This window comes from Cervus canadensis, chromosome 15 (genome assembly GCF_019320065.1).
Source record: "Cervus canadensis isolate Bull #8, Minnesota chromosome 15, ASM1932006v1, whole genome shotgun sequence".
NCBI lineage: Eukaryota > Metazoa > Chordata > Mammalia > Artiodactyla > Cervidae > Cervus > Cervus canadensis.
Genome location: NC_057400.1, coordinates 68,164,654 through 68,189,566, shown reverse-complemented (window position 1 = coordinate 68,189,566; position 24,913 = coordinate 68,164,654). Strand labels below are relative to the sequence as shown.

Sequence of the window (24,913 nt, the reverse complement as noted above, 5' to 3'; positions counted from 1 at the left end):
CTGTAAAACTTAAAAGATAAAATCCAGGAGTTACATCTAGAGAAATCTAAATGACCTTGGGTTTGGCAATGACCTTTCAGATACAACATCAGAGGTATGATTCATGAAAGAAAGGATTGATAAATTGGACTTTGTCAAAAGTAAAGATTTCTGTGTAACACACTTCACAGAAAACGAGAAGACAAGCCACAGACTGGGAGAAAGTATTTGCAAAAGCATATCTGATAAAGGATTGTTTATCCAAAATATACAAGAACTCTTAAAACTTAGTAGGAAAACAGGTTGATTAAAAAATGGACACTAGATCTGAACAAACATACTTACCAGAGAAGACAAATGGCAAATAAGCGTGTGAAGGAATATTTAACATCATATATCATTAGGGAGTTGCATTTTAAAACAACATTATGATATCAGTACAATCTATACGAATGGCAAAAATCCGAAACACTGACAGCACAAAATGCTGTTGAAGACGTGGAGAAACAGACCTCTCATTCATTGCTAGGGGAAATGCAAAACTGCACAGCCTCTGCAGAAAACAGCTTGGCAGTTTCTTACAAAATTAAATGTACTCTTTCCATATGACCCATCAGTTACACTCTTTGGAATTTACCCAAGTGAGCTAAAAAATTATGTCTACACAAAAACTCATATGTGGATGTTTATTTATAATTGCAAAAACTGGAAGCAACCAAGATGTCCTTCAGTAGTAGGTGAATGGGTGAACAGTGGAATAATCAGACAATGGAATATTATTCAGTGTTAAAAAGAAATATGTTATCAAGTCATGAAAAGAAACTGAAAAACCTTAAATGCATTTTACTAAGCTCTAAAGAAGACAATCTTTCCAACTGTATGACAGTCTGAAGAAATGAAAATTATGGAGACACTAAAAAGCCCAGGGGTCGCCAGCAAGTAGAGAGGAGGGAAGACTGACTAGGTGGAGCACAGAGAAGTTTTAGGGTAGTGAAATTCTCTGTATGCTACTATAATGATGGATAATGTGCCAGCTGTCAAACCCACAGAATGTATAGCACCAAGAATGAACCCTAACGTCCAGTAAAGACTTGGAGGGGTCATATGTCAATGTAGATTCACTGACTGTAACGTTTAGATTGGAATGTTGACAGTGGGTGAGGCTGTGTGTGTTGGAGGGTGTGAGGGGAGTGGGAAGAAGGTAACTGTATTTCCTGCTCAGCTTTGCTGTGAACCTATTTTAGAGCAGTTTTATGCTCTAAAAAAGGAAGTCTCTTTAAAAAATCCAACTGTATGCTAATTATAAGAGATATACCTTACATACAAATATACCAGTTGCAATGAGAAGATGAGAAAGGATATATAATGCAAACAAGAAGTATAAAAAGCTGCTGTGGCTATATGAATATCAGACAAATCAAACCTCAAAGAACCAGTAGTATTACAGAAATTAAGAGGGACATTTTATGTGTCAATGAGGAAAAGACATGATAATCATAAGTGTATAGGTAACTAATAACAAAGCTTCAAAACACATTAAGAAAAACTGACAAAGGCAGAAACAGTATTCTCTCAGTAACTGATAAGAATACCCAAAGGAAAAAAGTAGGGAATTCAGTTTTTTAACAACACTATAATTCCACTGGGACTTAACTGACATTTATAGAAGATTATACCCAACAACTGTAGGATAAACTCTTATAAAATGAATATAGAACAGTCACCAAGATAGACTACATGATGGTCTCTACAGATTTCAAAAGCTTGGAATCTTAGAGTATATTTTCCAACCATCACAGAATTAATAAATAATAAAATACCCAGGAAAGTCCCAGATACTTGGAAACTAAATAACAAATTTCTAAATAACCCATGGGGAAAAGAAGAAATCATAAGGAAATTAACATATTTTCAACCAAGTAATAGAAGCCACAACATATCAAAAATTTTTAAATGCACTGTTGAAAGTTTAAAGGGAAACTGATAAGACTTAAGTCCTTGTAACAGAAAAGAAGAAAGCATTAAGTCAGTAATCTAAGCTTTCACCTTTAAAAGGTAGAAAAAGAAAAGTAAATTAAACCCAAAGTAAACAGAAGGAAGGAAATAGTATAGATGAGAGCAGAAAAAAAAAAAAAGCAAAGGAAAAGGAAAATAATGGTGAAACATCAATGGAACCAATAGTGGTTCTTTAAAAAAAATCTCATAAAATAGCTAAGTCTGTATCTAGTCTGATCAAGAAAATGAGAGGACACCATAACCAAGAAGTGATTGGGGGAAGGACATTACTATATATTCCTTACCCATTAAAAGACTAAGAACGGAATATTATAAGCAACTTTGTACACACCAAATTACCAAAACTGGCACAAGAGAAAACAGAAAGTCTGACATCCCTATATAAATGAAATAAATTGTATTTATAACTTAAGAAGAAATTTCTTGGGAAATTCTTTCCCAAGAAGAAATCTCTGGGCTCAAATTATTGCTAAGATGTCAGTTCTCCCCCAATTTATATAAATTTACATATAAGCACTATCCCAGGAGGCTTTTTTGTAGACACTGACAAACTGATTCTAAAATTCCATTCAAAATCCCAGCAGGATGTGTTATAAACACACCAAGTCTAAGCTCACTATGGAAATGCAAAGAAATTAGAATAGCCAAAACAATTTTGAGAAAGATCAAATTTGGAATACTCACACTTTTTAAGAATGATTAAAAGGCTACAATAATCAAGACAGTGCTATATTGATGAAAGGCCAGACACACAAATTTTTGGAACAGAAGAGTCCAGAAATAGACCCACAGAAATATGGTCAATTGAGTTTTGACAACTGTGCAAAAATAATTCAGTGCAAAAAGGCTAATGTTTTCAATGACTGGAACTAGAACAACTGGACAGTCATATCCACCCCCTCAAAGATCTATGCCTTGCCCTTTATATAGAAAATTAACTCAAAGGGAGTCATAAATCTAAACATGTAAGACTTTTACGAGACATTACAGAAAATATTCATGATCTTGGGTTTGACAAAGAGCTTCTAGCTATGACACCAAAAGCATGAACCATAAAAAAAACTGATAAACTTAAGTAAGTGAAAATTGAAAACTTTTGTTCTGAGTATAACACAGTTAAGGAAATAAAAAGATGATCCCCAGATGGAGAAAAAAATATTTGCACATCATTTGCCCAACAAATGATTTCAATCTAGAATGGTCAAACACCAAAAGTCAACAGTAAGAAAACAAACCAATTTTTAAAGAATGTGTAACAGAATTTTCATGCAAGACATCATCTATGGATGGCAAGTAAGTACATGAAATGAAAGTGAAGTTGCTCAGTCATGTCCAACTCTTTGCAACCCCATGCAGCCTACCAGTACATGCTCAACAATACTGGCCATCTGAAGAATGAAAACCATGATATGATACATCTGTACATCTATTAAAATGGGTAAAATTAAAAATATGCAATATCAAGTGCTGGTACGTATGCAGGGCAATTGAAACTCATAATTGCTAGTGGGGATGCAAAATGGCACAGCTACTCTGGGAAACAGCTTAGCATTTTCTTATAAAGCTGGAACATCCACTTATCGTATAACCCAACACACCTAGGTATTTAGAGAAATGAAATTTGTGTTCACATAAAAAGCTTTATGTAGATATTTATCACAGTTTTATCCATGACTGCCAAAAATTGAAAGTAGCAAAGATACTGATACCAATATGGATGACTCTTAAAGGCATGATGCTGATTGAAAGATCCCAGTCTTAAAAGGTTTTATGTTGCATGAATTTACTTATTGTATAGTGCATGCTTCTGGAAAAGGCAAAACTATAGGAACAGACAACTGATGTGGTCTTTAGGGGTCAGGGTAAGAGGAGAATGTGACTACAAAGAGGCAGCAAAAGGGAACTTTTCTGGGGTGTTAGAACTGTTACACTTACTTAACTTATATACAGAGTACATGATGAGAAATGCCAGCTGGATGAAGCACAAGCTGGAATCAAGATGGTGGAAGAAATATCAATAACCTCAGATATGCAGATGACACCACCTTATGGCAGAAAGCGAAGATGAAAGTGAAAGAGGAGAGTGAAAAAGCTGGCTTAAAACTCAACATTCAAACAATGAAGATCATGGCATTTGGTCCTGTCACTTTATGACAAATGGATGGGGAAGCAATGGAAACAGTGACAGACTTTATTTTCCTGGGCTCCAAAATCACTGCAGATGGTGACTGCAGGCATGAAATTAAAACACTTGCTCCTTGGAAGAAAAGCTGTGACAAACCTAGATAGTGTATTAAAGAGAAGAGACATTACTTTGCCAACAAAGGTCCATCTAGTCAAAGCTATGGTTTTTCCAGTAATCATGTATGGATGTGAGAGTTAGACCATATAGAAAGCTGAGCATTGAAGAATTGATGCTTTTGAACTGTGGTGTTGGAGAAGACTCTTGAGAGTCCCTTGGACAGCAAGGAGATCCAACCAGTCCATCTTAAAGGAAATTAGTCCTGAAAATTCATTGGAAGGACTGATGTTGAAGCTGAAACTCCAGTACTTTGACCACCTGATGCAAAGAACTGACTCCTCTGAAAAGACCCTGATGTTGGGAAAGATTGAAGGCGGGAGGAGAAGGGGATGACAGAGGATGAGATGGTTGGATGGCATCACCAACTCAATGGACATGAGTTTGGGCAGGCTCTGGGAGTTGGTGATGGACAGGGAGGCCTAGCATGCTGCAATGCATGCAGTCACAAAGAGTCGGACATGACTGAGTGATAACCTGAACTGAGAACTGTTACGTATCCTGATTGTCATAGTGGTATATGAATCTATACATATATCCAAACTCATAGAACTATTCACCAAAATAAAGTCAGCTTTGCTGTATGTAAAATGAAAATTAAAAAGGTGTTTTCAAAACAATACCACCATTATACACTCATTAGGACTGCTAAAATTAAAAAGCCCAGCAACGCCTAGTGTTGGTGACGATGTGGAATGCACATATTGTGGTGTGAGTGGAAGACAGTACAACCACTTTAAAGAACTGAACTCACCATTTTACTTCTAGGTATTTATTTATTACAAATGCAAACATGTCTGCAAAAAAACTTTAGTCCAATGTTCATAGTAGCTTTATTCATAATACTGAAAGCTGAAAACAAATGTCTATCAATAGGTGAATGGATGAGTAAACTGGGATATCCATAAAATGGAATACTACTTATCAATACAATCTATGCAGCAACATGGATGAATCTCAGAAATACATTGGGCCAGATACAAAAGATTGGTCATATTTATATGAATGAACAGTACTAATCCTATGAATGGAAATCATAAGAGCAGTTCTTTTGAGTGGGAGTTGGTAAGGACTGCTTGGAAGGAGGCATGAAAGAAATGTATAGGTTATGGAAATGTTCTATATCTTGATGGAAATGTCAAGTGCTTTGATTTGAAATAATGTCAATAAAAGAGAAATCAGTTTACAAATTGGATATGAGGGTCCTTTGTCCTTGACAGTATGGTTCCTGAACTTGTAGCTAATGGGAGTGGAGTGGGGAGAGGAATAGACAGCCTTTCTAAAGAAATGAATTAGTGATACTCCATTCCCTACAATACAGTCTTTAGTTTGAGTACATTATCTTGATTATCTACAGGACCACAAAATATCTAAGTGGTAAAATATTTATGCCACCAACTAGGTTTAGCAATAGTGCTTCTATCATGGATAGAATATTCTATAGTAATCACTTCAGTTCATTAATTTATATCATGTTTACCATCTGCTTCTTTCCAACTAATAGAACCAGTAAGCAGACAGGCCTGGATATTTCCACTTGCAGAGGAAACTGACCCAGAGAGGTCACACTTCCCAGTGTGAGCTCCCATTCCTCATTACAGGTTCTTCTGGGAATAACAGTTGCTCCAATAATACTTTATCTTATAGTTTTTAAGTGTTTAACACTTATAGGTTTTAAGTGTTAAACATCCTCCCCCTCTTGAATTTATAGAGCCTCCCTCCCCACCTCTAGTTTTGAAGTTAATTCTGACAAAGACCAATACAGCTCCTTTCGAGGCTCTATTGTTTCTCTTTGCTCACTGGCCCAGTGTCTGATCTGGTCTCCATCAGCAGGGACATTACAGTTCAGAGCTTCCAAGGCTCCCAGGGACCACTACCCAGGACCAGCTGTCAGCTCTGGTCTTCAGGGCCTATCTGGGATAAAATAACACTGATACGTTCATGTCATTGGGTACAACTGGTCCAGTAACTGTCTAATGGAATTTCTTATCGTCACATGCTTAGAAAAGATGTACTTGCCCTGATAGAACAGGACTGTTAATCTCATATGTTTGTTAATCAGACTGTAATTCTGTGGTTTTCTGGAAGAGTGATCCTGAAAAGAAAATCAGAGCCAAAAACAAAAAGTTTATGCTACTTCTGTTCATGGTAACAGCTGTCCAAACACTTGATAGACATGGTAAAAGGCAGAAATAGAGAGTTTCCTGGTGGTCTTGTTGTTGACTCCTTGTGACTGTGTGTACTGTAGCCCTCCCGGCTCTTCTATCCATGAGATTTCCCAGGCAAGAATACTGGAGTAGGCTGCCATTTCCTTCTCCAGGGGATCTTCCCACCCCAGGGATCGAACCCATGTCTCCTGCATTGCAGGTGGATTCTTTACCACTGGGCCATCAGGGAAGCCCTCCCTGATGGTCTCGAGTAGTGCTAAGATTTGGTGCTTTCACCACGTGGCCCGGATTCAGTCCCTGGTTGGGGAACTGAGATCCCCCAAGCTGTGTGTCATGGCCAAAAATAAATAAAATTACAGAGGTGAATAAAGAAATGTGAATAAAATTACCTTAAAGGCAATGAAATCCCAACCTGTATGTCACTGAAGAATAACCTTTATATAATTTCAGTCTCCTCTAATAAGACAGTTGATTCATAATGAAGCAATAGTTTCAACAGTGTTCACTATTAATGCATGCCAATAGTTGAGCAGATATAATTGGCCTTCTAAGGACTGGCCTTACGATGAGTTCTCCTAAGTTAATTCTTAGACTCTATTATTCATCTGACAGGATAGAAAGTTAACACAGCTATCAGTTAAAGGTGTGATAAAAAAAAAAAAAAAAAAGGTGTGATATATTTAATGCTGGATGTTAGCAAAGAAAAGTTGTTTGGCTCTCTTGTCATTGTAACTGGCTGATACAGAAGTATGAGTATAAAATGTTTTTTAAAATACACTTTTCAAAAATACTGAAAATCAACTTCTTTTATACTATAGTTTAACATCTTAAGATACATAAAGAGCTGTCAGTGAGAACATTCTTCAACCATCTAGCCAGTATTTAGTGAGTTTCTCTGTGTTCAGGACCATCAATATAAGTGCTTTCAAAATGTACTTAACAAAATAAAATCAAAGGGAGATAGAGCGAGAATGAGATGACAGCTCATTCAGGCTATAATTAGTGCAAATGCCCAGAAAGGATCCTTAGCATTATCTTTGTCCCAATATGTGAAGTGGCCATTTGTTCATGCCACTGCCAGCAAAAATAAAATACAAAGATGCCTTTCCCCCCCACCATTCCTTCCCCAAATCCCAACATATACATACACATACATTAGAGTCATACATAAAGAAAAGAAGGCCCCTCTTACTTGGTTCCCTCCATGTTAATGTAGTGTTAATGTTAGTCGCTCAGTCATGTCCTACTGTTTGCAACCCTATAGACTGTAGCCCACCAGGCTCCTCTGTCCATGGGATTCTCCTGGCAAGAACACTGGAATGGATACCCATGCCCTTCTCTAGTGGATCTTAGATCCTTTAAATAGAAGATGCAGTTTACAGTAGCTCATTCTGTATATTTCATCTTGAAGCTGTGGCCCTCCATCCTGGATTCAATGTCATCAGATTGAGCCTGGTGAGTAAGCTCCTTGGGTATATGTCAGGGAAGGTTCACCAAAAAGCTACAACTTGAATATGAAAGTGAAGTGAAAGTGAAGTCGCTCAGTTATGTCCAAATCTTTGTGACCCCACAGACTGTAGCCTGCCAGGCTCCTCCATTCATGGAATTTTCCCAGCAAGAATACTGGAGTGTGTTGTCACTTCCTTCTCTAGGGGATCTTCCTGACCCAGGGGTTGAACCTGGGTCTCCCACATTGCAGGCAAACTCTTTACTGTCTGAGCCACCGGGGAATACCCAACTTGAATATGAGTGGAGCCAATACACACAGCTCTATCAAAGAAAGAACACAAAAACTTCCAAAATCTGCCCTGGGAATGAACAGGCTGCTAAATCCTTGAGAGCCTTTCTTAAATACTAGATTAACAGAAATGGTTATTGCTGTTGTCCTACTTTATATCATATTCTAAGCCTTTAAACAGGTTTTAAGGTTTCATATCTCAAGCTATAGCTTTAAATGGGCCCTAGCCCTGAATTAATGCAAATATCTATATAATAAAAACCACATTGTAGTCTTTAAAAGCTGAATGAATATACTGTCTTTCAAAGTTTAATGCAGTTAATTAAAATGCCAATTCTTTAAAAATATAAAGTTCATTAAAAAAAATAACAAAGTTCTTAACAGCATGTTTGTCATTGTTTGTTCTGTAATAAGGGATACTAAGAGTATATTTTCCTTCTTGTAGAGGTCCATGAAAATCAGACAGTTAACAGAGGACTCTGTATTGGTAATACTGACTATAAATTCTTAACCAGATCAAATGACACCAGCTAAACTGGCAAGCAGAAACGAACTCAAATTTAATACTCTGATGAAAAAGTAAAGGCTAGAAAAGCTAGCAGATGTGATTTTGGTCCGTCTGAAGGTCACCTGAAGGGCACCACTGTACGGTCTTGGAGACTGAGTAGCTGGTTTCGTCCTCAGACACGCAGAACACACGCTTTGTGCAGCTGGTCTTGAGCAGACTGTCACGGGGACTCTTCATGAAGTCACACGTGGGGCCAAATCTTCTCCATGGAGAGGCACAGAAAACCACATTGAGAAGTGAAAGGATGATATCTGAGAGTCTCATAAACCTGAGTAGAGCCATGTGGTGTCTTTTTCTGTAAACTGGGAATCAACCTCAGATGTTAATCCTAAAAATTACATGCGCTTCTACACTTAAAGCATCTAGAACTGCCTTGGAACATGGAAGGTGTTCAGTAAGATTTCTTTTCCTTCTCTCTCTTAGATTGTCTCCTAAATCTACAAAAATCAAATTATTAACTATTTTAAGTGCTTTAGACGAATGGATAAGAGAGACAATATCTGTGTCTCTTTTGCGGTCTCACATATAGGGTCATGTTTCAGAATTATAATTAGGAAAGAGAATTATAGCCCAAGAATGTTGACAGTCATTTGGGATATTAAAGAGTTATCAGGTGATCGACCTATGTCAGGTGTCAATGTTCCATCTCAATGACCAGGTTCTCCAGGTGGTGACAGGAAACAGGCTCTGTTCTGGGGGCAAGTCTGCTTCACCTGACCATGCCTATTTACGACTATAAATATTGAACTTCAGTCTCCAGCCCTGTAATCTAAACCCCTGTAGAAAATGACAAGTAGCTCCTCATCAACTAGTTGAAGAATACCTGATCTAGATCACTACTAAGATGGTAAAACTTTATATTCTGTATTCATTTCCCAGTCATGTCATGTTCTAATTCAATGACACAACTGTACTAATGACACATGAATTAAGCTCTGTAAAATTCTTAAGGCAGTTCCTTAAGCAACTGTTGCTAAATGGAGGTGGGGAGTGGTGGGTACTGGGTAACAATGTCAGAATATTGTTAGTTTGTTACAACTGGATTATTATTTAGACCTTGTAATTGAAATTAAGAATCTGAGCCCAAATCAGAACATGAAACTAATAAAACACAAAATACAAAAATGAATGTTGTCCTCAATTCACTGTAATCTGAAAATCATGATCCACTCATTCTTTTATACTAAGTCAATTACTGACTCCATGGACTCCTATATCACATTTGTAAAATGCTTTCTGTTCTAAAAGGGCTTTCTTATTTTTTTCCCTTCTAATTCACATTGATCTTTTCTCTTTACAAAGTGACTGATTTAAAAAAAATAATAATTTATTTAATTGGAGGCTAATGTAGTGGCTGTGCTTTCCTGGAGCAGCCATGAAGAGGTAGCCTTCGTCCGAGGTAAGAGAAACCCAAGTAAGACGGTAGGTGTTGTGAGATGGCATCAGAGGGCAGACACACTAAAACCATAATCACAGAAAACTAGCCAATCTGATCACAGGACCACAGCCTTGTCTAACTCAATGAAACTAAGCCATGCCGTGTGGGGCCACCCAAGACTGCCAGGTCATGGTGGAGAGGTCTGACAGAATGTGGTCCACTGGAGAAGGGAATGGCAAACCACTTCAGCATTCTTGCCTTGAGAACCCCATGAACAGTATGAGAAGGCAAAATGATAGGATACTGAAAGAGAAACTCCCCAGGTCAGCAGGTGCCCAATATACTACTGGAGATCAATGGAGAAATAACTCCAGAAAGAATGAAGGAATGGAGCCAAAGCAAAAACAATACCCTGTTATGGATGTGACTGGTGATGGAAGCAAGGTCCGATGCTGTAAAGAGCAATATTGCATAGATACCTGGAATGTTAGGTGCATGAATCAAGGCAAATTGGAAGTGGTCAGACAGGAGATGGCAAGAGTGACTGCCAACATTCTAGGAATCAGTGAACTAAAATGGACTGGAATGGGTGAATTTAACTCAGATGATCATTATATCTACTACTGTGGGCAAGAATCCCTTAGAAGAAATGGAATAGCTATCATGGTCAACAAAAGAGTCCGAAATGCGGTACTTGGATGCAATCTTGAAAACGTCAGAATGATCTCTGTTCGTTTCCAAGGCAAACCATTCAATATCACGGTAATCCAAGCCTATGCCCCAACCAGTAACGCTGAAGAAGCTGAAGGTGAACGGTTCTATGAAGACCTACAAGACCTTTTAGAACTAACACCCAAAAAAGATATCCTTTTCATTATAGGGGACTGGAATGCAAAAGTAGGAAGTCAAGAAACACCTGGAGTAACAGGTAAATTTGGCCTTGGAGTACGGAATGAAGCAGGGCAAAGGCTAATAGAGTTCCTGCCAAGAGAATGCACTGGTCATAGCAAATACCCTCTTCCAACAACACAAGAGAAGACTCTACACATGGACATCACCAGATGGTCAACACCGAAATCAGATTGATTATATTCTTTGCAGCCAAAGATGGAGAAGCTCTATACAGTCAGCAAAAACAAGACCGGGAGCTGACTGTGGCTCAGATCATGAACTCCTTATTGCCAAATTCAGACTTAAACTGAAGAAAGTAGGGAAAACCACTAGACCATTCAGGTATGACCTAAATCAAATCCCTTATGACTATACAGTGGAAGTGAGAAATAGATTTAAGGGACTAGATCTGATAGACAGAGAGCCTGATGAACTATGGACGGAGGTTCGTGATATTACAGGAGACAGGGATGAAGACCATCCCCATGGAAAAGAAATGCAAAAAGGCAAAATGGTTGTCTAAGGAGGCCTTACAAATAGCTGTGAAAAGAAGAGAAGCGAAAAGCAAAGGAGAAAAGGAAAGATATTCCCATTTGAATGCAGAGTTTCAAAGAATAGCCAGGAGAGATAAGAAAGCCTTCCTCAGGGATCAATGCAAAGAAATAGAGGAAAACAACAGAATGGGAAAGACTAGACATCTCTTCAAGAAAATTAGAGATACCAAGGGAATATTTCATGCTAAGATGGGTTTGATAAAGGACAGAAATGGTATGGACCTAACAGAAGCAGATGTTAAGAAGAGGTGGCAAGAATACACAGAAGAACTGTACCAAAAAGATCTTCACGACCCAGATAATCACAATGGTGTGATCACTCACCTAGAGCCAGACATCCTGGAATGTGAAGTCAAGTGGGCCTTAGAAAGCATCACTATGAACAAAGCTAGTGGAGGTAATGGAATTCCAGTTGAGCTATTTCAAATCCTAAAAGATGATGCTGTGAAAGTGCTGCACTCAATATGCCAGCAAATTTGGAAAACTCACCAGTGGCCACAGGACTGGAAAAGGTCAGTTTTCATTCCAATCCGTAAGAAAGGCAATCCCAAAGAATGCTCAAACTACCGCACAGTTGTACTCATCTCACATGTTAGTAAAGTAATGCTTAAAATTCTCCAAGCCAGGCTTCAGCAATACATGAACTGTGAACTTCCAGATGTTCAAGCTGCTTTTAGAAAAGGCAGAGGAACCAGAGATCAAATTGCCAATATCCGCTGGATCATCAAAAAAGCAAGAGAGTTCAACAACATCTATTTCTGCTTTATTGACTACGCCAAAGCCTTCAACTGTGTGGATCACAATAAACTGTGGAAAATTCTGAAAGAGATAGGAATACCAGACCACCTGACCTGCCTCTTGAGAAACCTGTATGCAGGTCAGGAAGCAACAGTTAGAACTGGACATGGAACAATAGACTGGTTCCAAATAGGAAAAGGAGTACATCAAGGCTGTATATTGTCACCCTGCTTATTTAACTTATATGCAGAGTACATCATGAGAAATGCTGGGCTGGAAGAAGCACAAGCTGGAATCAAGATTGCCGGGAGAAATATCAATAACCTCAGACATGCAGATGACACCACCCTTATGGCAGAAAGTGAAGAGGAACTAAAAAGCCTCTTGATGAAAGTGAAAGACAAGAGTGAAAAAGTTGGCTTAAAGCTCAACATTCAGAAAACTAAGATCATGGCGTCTGGTCCCATCACCTCATGGGAAATAGATGGGGAGACAGTGGAAACAGTGTCAGACTTTATTTCTGGGGGCTCCAAAATCACTGTGGATGGTGACTGCAGCCATGAAATTAAAAGACACTTACTCCTTGGAAGGAAAGTTATGACCAACCTAGACAGCATATTAAAAAGCAGAGACATTACTTTGCCAACAAAGGATGTGAGAGTTGGACTGTGAAGAATGCTGAGCACTGAAAAATTGATGCTTTTGAACTGTGGTGTTGGAGAAGACTCTTGAGAGTGCGTTGGACTGCAAGGAGATCCAACCAGTCCATCCTAAAGGAGATCAGTCCTGGGTGTTCATTAGAAGAACTGATGCTGAAGCTGAAACTCCAGTACTTTGGCCACCTCATGCAAAGAGTTGACTCATTGGAAAAGACCCTGATGCTGGGAGGGATTGGGGGCAGGAGGAGAAGGGGGCGACAGAGGATGAGATGGCTAGATGGCATCACCAACTCGATGGACATGAGTTTGAGTAAGCTCTGGGAGTTGGTGATGGACAGGGAGGCCTGGCTTGCTGCAATTCATGGGGTCGCAGAGAGTCCGACACGACTGAGTGACTGAACTGAACTACAATATTGTAGTGGTTTTTGCCATACACTGACATGAATCAGCCATGAGTGCACATGTGTTCCCCATCCTGAACCCCCCTTCCCCCTCCCTCCCCATCCCATCCCTCTGGGTTGTCCCAGTGCACCAGCTTTGAGTGCCCTGTTTCATGCACCAAACTTGGACTGGTCATCTATTTCACATATGGTAATATACATGTTTCAATGCTATTCTCTCAAATTATCCCACCCTCGCCTTCTCCACAGAGTCCAAAAGTCTGTTCTTTATATCTGTGTCTCTTTTGCTGTCTCACATACAGGGTCATCATTACCATCTTTCTAAATTCCATATATATACATTAATATTCTGTACTGGTGTGTTTTTTTTTCTGACTTACTTCACTCTGTATAATAGGCTTCAGTTTCATCCACCTCATTAGAACTGATTGAATGCATTCTTTTTAATAGCTGAGTAATATTCCAGTGTGTATATGTACCATAACTTTCTTATCCATTCTTCTGCTGATGGACATCTAGGTTGCTTCCATATCCTGGCTGTTGTATACAGTGCTGCGATGAACACTGGGGTACATGTGTCTCTTTCAATTCTGGTTTCCTCAGTGTGTATGCCCAGCAGTGGGATTGCTGGGTCATATGGCAGTTCTATTTCCAGTTTTTGTTTTTTTTTTCTGACACATTGTCTTATTTTATTCAAATAGCAGTCTGTTCACACATGGTCCAAGAACACTTGAATAATAAAGCAAATATAATCACATGTTAAAAATTGGTCTTCAAACATCATAGCCAATGATGCCACGCTTGCCTATGATCTCGCCAACATAAAACCACATCCACACCTCAGTGGCCACCAAACCATTCAGTAGAGCTTCCTTAACAGTGAGCTGTTTGAAGCTACCGGTTTTAGCACTGTTGATAATTTTTTTCAAGCTCTGAATTGATGTAGGGATCTCAGCAGGGGTTGGAGGAACCAGCTCAACCTTGGCATAGTACCAAAATGTGGCCAATCGAGGCTTCGAGTAAGTCACAGCAGTGTTGACCAGCGCCAGGGCCTTCTCCGGGAGGTTACGGACAAACTGGGCCATGGTGCTAGGATGGAGAGCCCGTCGCCCCGACTGGCTGGCTGAATGTCACCCACCCGGAAGGGCTATTTCCAGTTTTTTAAGGAATCTCCACACTGTTCTCCATAGTGGCTGTGCTAGTCTGCATTCCCACCAACAGTGTAAGAGGGTTCCTTTTTCTCCACACCCTCTCCAGCATTTATTTATTGTTTGTAGACTTTTTGATAGCAGCTATTCTGACTGGCATGAGATGGTACCTCATTGTGGCTTTGATTTGCATGTCTCTGATAGTGATGTTGAGCATCTTTTCATGTGTTTGTTAGCCATCTCTATGTCTTCTTTGGAGAAATGTCTATTTAGTTCTTTGGCCCATTTTTTGACTGGGTTATTTATTTTTCTAGTATTGAGCTGCATGAGCTGCTTGTATATTTTTGAGATTAATCGTCAGTTGCTTCGTTTGCAATTATTTTCTCCCATTCTGAAGGCTGTCTTTTCACCTTGCTTATAGTTTACTTCGTTGTGCAAAAGCTTTTGAGTTTAATTAGGTCCCATTTGTTTATTTTTGCTTTTACTGCCATTATTCTGGTAGGTGGGTCATAGAGGATCCTGCTGTGATTTATGTCAGAGAGTGTTTTGCCTATGTTTTCCTCTAGGAGTTTTATACTTTCTGGTCTTACATTTAGATCTTTAATCCATTTTGAGTTTATTTTTGTGTATAGTATTAGAAAGTGTTCTAGTTTCATTCTTTTACAGGTGGCTGACCAATTTTCCCAGAACCACTTGTTAAAGAGGTTGTCTTTTCTCCATTGTATATTCTTGCCTCCTTTGTCAAAGATAAGGTGTCCATAGGTGCGTGGATTTATCTCTGGGCTTTCTATTTTGTTCTATTGCTCTATATTTCTGTCTTTGTGCCAGTACCATACTGTCTTGATGACTGTAACTTTGTAGTATAGTCTCAAGTCAGGCAGGTTGATTCCTCCAGTTCCATTCTTCTTTCTCAAGATTGCTTTGGCTATTTGAGGTTTTTTGTATTTCCATACAAATTGTGAAATTATTTGTGCTAGTTCTGTGAAAAATACTGTTGGTAGCTTGATAGGGACTGCACTGAATCTATAGATTGCTTTGGAGAGTATACTCATTTTCACTATATTGATTCTTCCAATCCATGAACATGGTATATTTCCCCATCTATTTGTGTCACCTTTGATTTCTTTCATCAGTGTTTAGTTTTCTATATATAGGTCTTTTGTGGCTTGTGGGATCTTAGTTCCCCAACCATGGGCTGAACCTGTACCCTTGGCAGTGACAGCACAGAGTCCTAACCACTGGACCACCAGGGAAATCCCCAGATAGACCCATTCTTATGTGTCCATCCCAAGTACACTTCCAGTGTAAAGGCCCTCTCACTACCTGATAGTACTCTATTCCTCTCTTGGGTTTCCATAACATAGTTATCTTTGTCACTGTACTTTTCCTATTCTGCTTGTTTATAAGTGTGCTAGACTCTTAAAGGCAGACAAAGAGTCTTCTTAAATTCTCTGTGAAAGAAGATGGGTAATAAGTAATTGTTCATCTCTGTATCTCACTCTTATATGCCTAGCACAGTGAGGGGCGTCCATAACTGATGTAAATAATTTAAGTTTAGATATTTTAAATAAAAGTCCAATACTCTTAGCAACAGAATATGTATAGTCCTGAGTTACAAATGATAACCAAGTGTCTGGAGTTTTTCAGAGTAAATTACCCATCTATCTCTATTTCTGTTGAGCATATTTCATTTGCATTTTCTCTTTTCTTCTTTTCCTGGTATCTTGTAAGTGAATTTATAGAACTAAAAGGGATTATTTTTCCTCATTGTACAAAACACATTGGTGTATAATTCTGTAAGTAAGCAGCTTAACTATCCTACCTTGGGAAGCATGTGACCTTGATGATACTGTATGATGATACTCAAATGCACTGCCTCTTCTAACATCCATATCTTTTGATTCTAATTTCAGGGATCTTGCTATATCACAGCGCTTTCCTTTCATATTTCATGACTTGTGCTAATTCAAATTAATTTCCTAATTATGGAACAATTTATTTTATAAACCTATCTTCTAAAGAACTCTCCCCCAGGTAAGCCTTCAGATAAGACTATAGCCCCAACTGACAACTTGATTTTGAGAGATCTTGAAGCAGAGTTACTCATCTAAGCTATATCCAGTTTCCTGATCCACAGGAACTGTGAAATAAATATATGTTTGTCATTTTAAGCAATTAAGTTATAGGGTAATTCATTATATGAAAATAACTTTAAAAATATTTAGTAACATGAGAAAATGTTCATATGTTCATTGTTTAAATTACTGGTCAAATGGTTATTTATCCATAGCAAAACAATGAAAAAACTCAGGCTGTAAATAACAAAAATATTGCTTAAAAACAGACTGTGCACTCACATATTTGTTACTTGAACTAATAATTTCCTATAATATTTCTATTTATTGAAAATATTTTCAAGACTGTTATAAGCCTGCCTTGTAATATCATATAATCTTACTTGTAATTAGCATTTTGCTAAAGAAATGACACCAAACATTGAAGATATTACAGCCTGCTGCCTAAAATAAAGAAAAATTTGCAAAGATTAGAAGATTCTCCTAAGTCTCTAGAAATCATAGTTAATTTTTAAAAGCAGAAGACTATAATATACATGTATGATTCTAATTTTTAAAATACATATGGTTTTGAAAGAATAGAAAACAGGGCTTCCCTGGTGGCTCAGGGGTAAAGAATCCATCTGCCAGTGCAGGAGATGTGGGTTGGATCCCTGGTCCAGGGAGACCCCACATGTGGTGGGGCAGCTAAGCCCATGTGCCACAACTACCGCTGAGCCTGTGCCCTAGAGCCTGTGTTCCACAACAGAGAAGCCACAGCAGTGAGAAGCCTGAGCACTGCAACCAGAGAGCAGTGCCCACTTGCCACAACTAAGGAAAAGCCCATGTAGCAACAAAGACCAGCACAGCCAATAAATAAATAAAATTTTAAAAGATGGACTCAATTCCATGAAGGAGTTTTTAAAAAAATATAAAACAACAAGTGTTCCTCTTTGGATGGTGGAATTATAGGTAATTTAAATTTCTTCTTTGCACTTTTACCTGCTCCCCAATTTTTCAAATGCATATATTATTTTTTATCATCAAATACATCTTTTTTAAGAAAGTCAAACTGATAATTTGATGCAACACATTTTAACTGCTTCAAACCAAGATTTAATGTGAATAAAAGACTCAATCAGTTTATGAAGAGAGAGGATAATAGCACTGAACCCATATTAAGATTTAGGGGATAGCACTCAATTAGCAAGTAAAAAATCAATAATATAGTATATCTAAATTTCTTTTTTAAAAAAAGATGAACAAGTAGCCTCGATGCTGAGAGTCAGGTGAGAGTTGAGTTAATGCAGGGTTCAGAAGCAGGAATGAATTTGTGAGGGGATATTACAGACGAGCTCCACGGTACTGGTTACTAACAAACTAGAACATCAAAGAGCTGAGAAACTCCTCCATCTCCCATAAACTCAATATTTATCACCTATGACTTACCCGGAGAAGGAAATGGCAACCTACTCCAGTATTCTTGCCTAGAGAATCCTGTGGACAGAGAAGCCTGGTGAGCTGCTGTCTGTGGGGTCGCACAGACTCGGACACAACTGAAGCAACTTAGCATGCATACATGCATTGGAGAAGGAAATGACAACCCACTCCAGTATTCTTGCCTGGAGAACCCCGGGGACAGAGGAGCCTGGTGGGCTGCCGTCTATGGGGTCACACAGAGTCGGACACAGCTGAAGCGACTTAGCAGCAGCAGCAGCATGATTTACCCAAATATGCTTGAATCTTACATTCTAGCCCATATCAACTTCGAGGATTTTTTCTCTGTACAGTATAAAGTGTGTATTCTATTAAAGCTTTACATATAGGGAGAAGGGGAAAGTTGTTTCAGATTTTAGGACTTGGTAAAATTAATTTTTGTTGAGCCATTTCTCACTTCTCTGAGTGCAGACAGGTCATTCATCCAAGACCCAGACGAAGTTCTTTTGAAAAATGATACCTAGATATTACAAAATATCAAACCTAAAAGGCTCCACTAAACAAAATGAGTTTACCCTCAAAATCAATGCATAAAATCTTTTTCTCACAGAGTTTCCTTTGAACATCATGAGCTTAAGGAGAGAAATTTATCATGCCCAGCAAACGTGTGTCATTCTGTACTCAGAAAAGTCAGAAAAACCAATAGATTCTAACTAGAGAGCTCTTCACATGACTTCTGTCTAAAAAAAGGTAGAGGAATTTAATTAGCAGTGCAACCACAGGAATTTTTCTTTTCTTCTTTGAGACTCTGCTTCCTCATCTTTATACCAAATGTAATAATGCCTGCCCCAAATTCATCGGGAACAGTGATAAGGAAAAACAGAAAGCACCATAGAAATGCAGCAGTTATTTTGCTATTATTATTACTAAACTGATAAGGAGGTAAAAAGAAGGAAGAAAACACTGTGAAAAGGAAGGAAAAGATGACTGTTGAGTAGATTATGTTGGGTAACTCACATTTCCTGGTTCTGAACAGTTCTTCCAATCTCCTCCACAAAAATCTACCCATAAGAAACACATCAGATTCCTCAACCTCAAAACTTCCCTTAAAGGTGGAAGCCATATACTCCAAAACAATTCTAAAATGCTGGTCCTTGTGGAATTACATTTCACTGTGAATGCATTTCCCATTCTAGTGGGATGGACGGTGGGTCTGTCAGGCTCTTTCACAAACCTATGAATTCATGGAGGGTAGACACTTTGCCTTAGTCAAGCCTGAACCTTAATATGTAGTGTCCAATCAAGGTTGGTCCAAAATACCTAAATCTTAATCATTTTAATTGACCAAATAATCTTAACTGACATTTTTTTCTGAGCCATTACATTTTATTTATCTTAATTGTCATTAAGGAATTTGAGAAGGATTAGAATTTGTCACCCCAAAATATGCCACACTGCCCAAGCCTTGTTTTGAGCCAAAGGCAATTAGGCCTCTGCCCTCCAACTTTTTGTCCAAAAGCAGGGCAAAAGCACCTCTGTAAAGGTGTCTTACTTTCCTATACCAAGAAGAGTGCCACTCTGGAGACAATTCTTCTCTGCAGAACAAGCAACCCTATTTATCATATATTTCCTAGCCACCTTCACAGAACTCACTGTCATGCCCTTTTCTTTAGCCTAGCCTCTTTCCACACTTTAACATCCTTTGTTAAAATGATTCGTAAGTCTGCAATTTTAACCACCCCCTTGAAACATGTTTTTTTGTGAACTCCCATGCATACAGAGGCAATTAATTCCTTTCTCCTGTTAACCATTCTGATTTGCAGGCCCAGCCAATGACCCTAAGAGAGCAGATGATCTTCTTTTTCTTCCCTACATAGTCAAAATACATTAGTCCTAATGTTATGTAGTGAAGCCACCTCAAATATTTTAGAACAAGTAGGAAGCATAAATAATGAGTGTTAATTGCATGCACTGAATTAAATTCCAGGCAGCAGTACACATAATTTTGAATAACTAAAAGAACCATTATTCTTATGTAGAGACATGAGAAAACATGGTATCCAAGTCCACTTGGACTCTAGGTCAAATAACCAAGAATTCTGAAAGCTTTGCTATTTAAATTTTTATAACGTTCTCATGATACATATACCAATCTACTAAGAAGTGATTATAGAGTGATTATACCCTAGTCTCTGTAGCTGCTGGTACAGTATTTCAGGATGGGTGGTGGAGGTAAGGTATGGCAGAGGTACATTTAAACATTTCTAAAAAATCTTCTTTTTACCTATTGGATTTAATTTCTCACTAATCCAAGGACACTTCCTCCCCCATCAAGCTATTACCCTTACCACAAACACACACACATCATTCTTTTCTCCTTCCGACTTTCTCTTAGGTTGAAAAACACCACCTTCCCTGTATCTCCAGCACCCTTTCCCTTTTCCCTGCGTAAACCAAATCTGTGCCATCTTTAAGGCCAGAGGAAACGCTGTCTCCTTTGTGCAGACCTCCTGGAATTCCCCAAACCATTATCCAGAATTCTTCTTGAACTTGTGTCCAGCCTATTAATTTACAAGTGCTGCCTCCTCAAATGAGATCAAACATTCCTCAAGGGCAGGAGCAATTTCTCCTTTTGTTATTTGGCAGAGAACAGTTCTCTACCTAGAGGCACTTAATGAATGCTAATTAAAGTTTGGCTCTTTATCAAATACCCATGTGCTTCAAGGTGTGTTAGATACTGGGGATAAAACAGTGAAACTCCATGCAGTTCTACCTCTTTCAGGACACTTGCAGCAGGCAGAAGCCACACACTCACAGCAGTGTTAGGGCCAGTGTTTCCTGTGACCCGTGTAATGTTCCAACTGCTCTGAATTAGAATAGCTCTAAGCTGGGCACTCACTCTCCAGTTTGCAGGACTCTTGTCGCTCTCTTGTGTTTGGAACCCATCCGCTTCCCTAGTTTATGTTACCCTCAACACCCCTTGTGAAACATCCTTTATTTCACAACTCTTAATTTATAAGGAATAAATTCTTAAAGTACAGGCTCTTCCTATATCATATATTGACTAGTAATTTATTACTCCCTAAACTTGCAACATGATAATGTAGTATTTCCCCACCACCATTCTGTTTGTATCAGTCTTACTATGGAAAATAGGCTCCAGTTTAAAAAAAAAAAAAAAAGAAATCCCCAATCCAAGGCAGATGGTATGTTAATTAGTTAGGGAAAGGAAACAGAACTGCTCAGCAATTGTTTTGCTTTCTTAAAAGCAAATGATCTTTAAGCTGCAAAGTACAGAAGAAACCTCATTAAGAGAGAACCAATGCATAAGCAGAAGAGGTCACTTTAAAAGAATTCATGTCTTCAAAATCTGGTGAATCACATTCCAGAGAGAATTGGCAAATGTAAGCACAAAAATATTCTGACAACCTCAGGAAAACATGGAGAAGGAAGGAAGTCTCAATAGACTAGAGACTGAAACATACTTTTTCTCCCCTAATTAAAAAAGAATTCAAAACTGAAGGAAAGAATTCCAATTCCTAGGCAAACCAGTTAATATAATATCAATCTCCAGCAAAATTCAAGATTTAATCAGAAAACGGGGAAAAATACTGAGAGTTTCAAAGAACTAGGACTTTACTGAGAATCAATCATTTTTAAGCTAACATCATTTACTTTTGTGGTAGATCAGAGAATATGCAGGATCTTTAATTTTAGCAAAGCATTTGATTAAAATTAGTCTCATAATGTCTGTATGAAGAAGACTGATCTGTGGGCTAGAAGAGTTTAATCTGAAGGACAGTGCTAAATTCAGCAGATTAAATAGTCTCAGCAATACCTACTGAAGGCCAAATACATCTTCCCAACCAGTACTGTAGTTGGCACTTTCAGTACATTACTTTGAATTCTAATAATTACCTGAAAGGCAGAAATTCCTAACCTCAATTTATTGATATGGAAAAGAGGTTTCTCACTGTCACAAAGCTAGCAGCCAGGCTCCAAAACCAGGATCCAAAAGTCCACATCTTTCTATGTGCCACAGGCTTCTATAGATGCCACATGCCAAAAGGACCTGTCCCATGTATTATCAATGATATAAATATCTAGTGAACAAACTCCCCACATGTGCAGGTAACACAAAACCAGAGGCAGAGTGAACATGATGAAAGCCACAAATCAAGATTAAAACATATCATTGGAAAAGACCCGGATGCTGGGAAAGATTGAGGGCAAGAGGAGAAGGAGGCGACAGAGGATGAGATGGCTGGATGGCATAACCGACTCAATGGACAGGAGTTTGAGCAAGCTCTGGGAGATGGTGAAGGACAGAGAAGCCTGGCGTGCTGCAGTCCATGGGGTTCCAAAAAGTCAGACAGGGCTTAATAACTGAACAACAACAACAAGCTGGAAATTGGAGAGAGACTTAAAGTAATAGACAACAAGAGAAAAAATGTTCATATTCAAGAAATCAATTGCATAATCTAAAAATGAATAACGCCTACCTAGACAACAAAGTGTTTGTGGGGGTGGCAGGGGGCGGGGTGGGTGGATGGTCCTGGAGGTGGGTTTTTTAGTCAACTTTGTTGTATTTACTACAAAAGCCGATTAAAAATCAGACGATTTTGTTTGAAGATAGGAACTCATTGCAGTCTGTACTGTTCAGACTAGACTGCATTTTTGAATTCAATTTGGGACTAAGGATCTTTAGCACAGAGACAGGTCTTAGGTAAGGGGAAACAAAATGAACATTATTTAGTGACGATAACAAATGTTTACTAACTTCTAGGCAACTATGATAAGTACTTTATGAATATTATCTAATTTAATTCTCACAAAAACCCTATAGGTAGACAGAGTATATGATCATTCCTATTTTACAGATGAGGAAGCCAAAGCTGTCAAGTAAAGGGGACAAAAGTCTTACTCTAAACCATTTTAGACTTTCCATTTCTTAACAATTTTTTGGCCGCAAACTTTTTCAGATGGATGAAAGTCTTAGATCTTCTCTGCTGAAAAATTCTATATATAATTTCACGAACTAGAGGGCTACTGGCAAAAGCAGGATTAATGAGAAGCTGGTCCGAGGAAGCAGTTGTCAGCTCAGTGTCAACAAGGCCTTGCTGACAGTGACAGAAAGGAGGGATGCCTCACAATGCTGTGAGCTTCCTGTCACCGAAGTGCTCCCTGCAAAGTGTGGCCAGCCTGTCAGGAGAGCAACAGAGGGAATGCTAAAACGGACCGGAGCTTGGTCAACGATCTTAAAGTATCCTTTTATTGTAAGACCGTGGGCCTAATAAGTAGTTTTTGTTTGCTGGCAAAACCAAGAAGTTAAAAACTGAAGTTATGGTTTTAACAGACTATTCTGCTGAATATCTAAACATTAGTTATTTCCCACTTTTATACGGTATCTATATCAAGTACTTGAAAACTACCTCATCCAAATATTCAAGGTATATTCAACTGTTGATACTGATGTGATTTATACACTGTCATAATAAAAATAGACCCTTTATTCCTCTGAATTCTTAACTAAAATATTCCCTAATATAAACACCATAAATCTCCGATCCGAAAACGATGGGGTCTTTGATGAGAATGTTTACTATTTTCATAAGAGATGGGAGCGGGCAGACGGGACGCAGGAGAGAACCTAATTGTTCTGCTCTGCTTCCCAGACCTCTTCGCTAACAGCCAGAGGATCTTACCGTCAGCTCTGCTTCACTTCCCATTTGCAATATAATTCACCTCCAGATTCAGCCTCCCACAGCTCCAAGGAGAGCTCACAGTTTGCTCCTGACATGCCATTCGGATCACAAGCCTGACAGCTTGGCATACAAATTAAACGTTCATAGGCAAATCTTTTACCTGAAAATCTTCTTCACTCTTCAGGTAAGAAGGAGGGAAGAAGGTGAAACTGCAATTCATAATGCAAAGCTTTGAATTTGGGGGCTGAGAACAAGGGGGATGGGGCGGGGGCTAAGTTCTTAATTAGGAGCCGGAAACGCGAGGCTCTAGCAGGCAGCTGGCCAAGAAAGGTCCGGTTGAATCAAAGCCTCCTGCAACTCAGATTTCTGTCACTCAAAATCAAAAAGGCAAAACGGAGGAGCAGAGGCCGACGGACAGGTCGCCCACCTCCCAGGAGTTCACTCACACGACAGGACCGCGGGCAGGCGCGCGCCTCTCGAGGGCGTCTGGCTGGCGCAGGGCGGGAGCCGGCGTCCGAGGCGGGTGGGCGTCAGGGCGCGGGCAGCTGAGGCCGGGCCCGGCGCGGAGTGCCGTCCAGCTGTGCGGGCAGTGGCGCCGCCTTCTCGCCAGCGGCCGGCTCAGTCAAGTGGCAGCGTTTGGAGGACGGGGTGTCCTTCGGCCCGGCTCGGGGCTCCTCCTCTCGCCGCCGCCGCGCCCGCCGTGCGCTCCAGAAGGGTTTGCGCCCAGCACCCGGCCGGCCGGCCCGCAGGTGGCGGCGGAGAGGCGCGCTCGGCTCCAGGGCACGCCCTCTGCGGGCGGCACTCCAGCGCCCGGCGGGGCGGCCGGGCAGCCGGGATCACGTCCTCAGGCGCTGGTGGGGGCAAGGGCGGAGCTGGGCCGTGAGGCCAGCGCATCAGGCCGGCGGGTCCGGCCACCGCTCTCGTGCCCACCCCCTGTACACTATCCAGACTGCGGCTGTCCCCGATCCATCAGGAATGAGAGCCCCCCAAATTTCAAAGACAAATAAACGAGCAAGTCACTTCACTGCCCTGGCCCCTGATTTGAGCCACCAGGACTGCTAACACTCTGGGCTCTGCCCAGATGAGAAGAGGGGTTGGTCCCTTGTAGGGCTGTGGGGAGAACAGGAGCCCACGTGCACAAACGCAGCAGCCTCATCGAGGTCTTCCCAGCTAAGGGTTC

General features: G+C 39.7%; 2 protein-coding genes across 5 annotated transcripts in view; both read right to left on the bottom strand.

Annotated features, from left to right (window-relative positions):
• C15H2orf88 (chromosome 15 C2orf88 homolog) overlaps positions 1-24,499 on the bottom strand; it is a 37,120-nt gene extending 12,621 nt beyond the window's left edge. Inside the window, exon 1 of one of the 4 annotated variants that reach the window (XM_043488088.1) lies at positions 24,180-24,499. The gene's annotated coding sequence lies outside the window, so the exon portion shown is untranslated. The other 3 variants (XM_043488089.1, XM_043488090.1, XM_043488091.1) reach the window with 3 other exon arrangements.
• Positions 14,051-14,489, bottom strand: LOC122453831 (ATP synthase subunit g, mitochondrial-like). Its single transcript, XM_043488087.1, has one exon. It carries the CDS (start codon positions 14,472-14,474, stop codon positions 14,163-14,165), a length of 312 nt encoding a protein of 103 aa, XP_043344022.1. The 5' UTR covers positions 14,475-14,489; the 3' UTR covers positions 14,051-14,162.
• Positions 24,500-24,913: the final 414 nt, after the last annotated feature.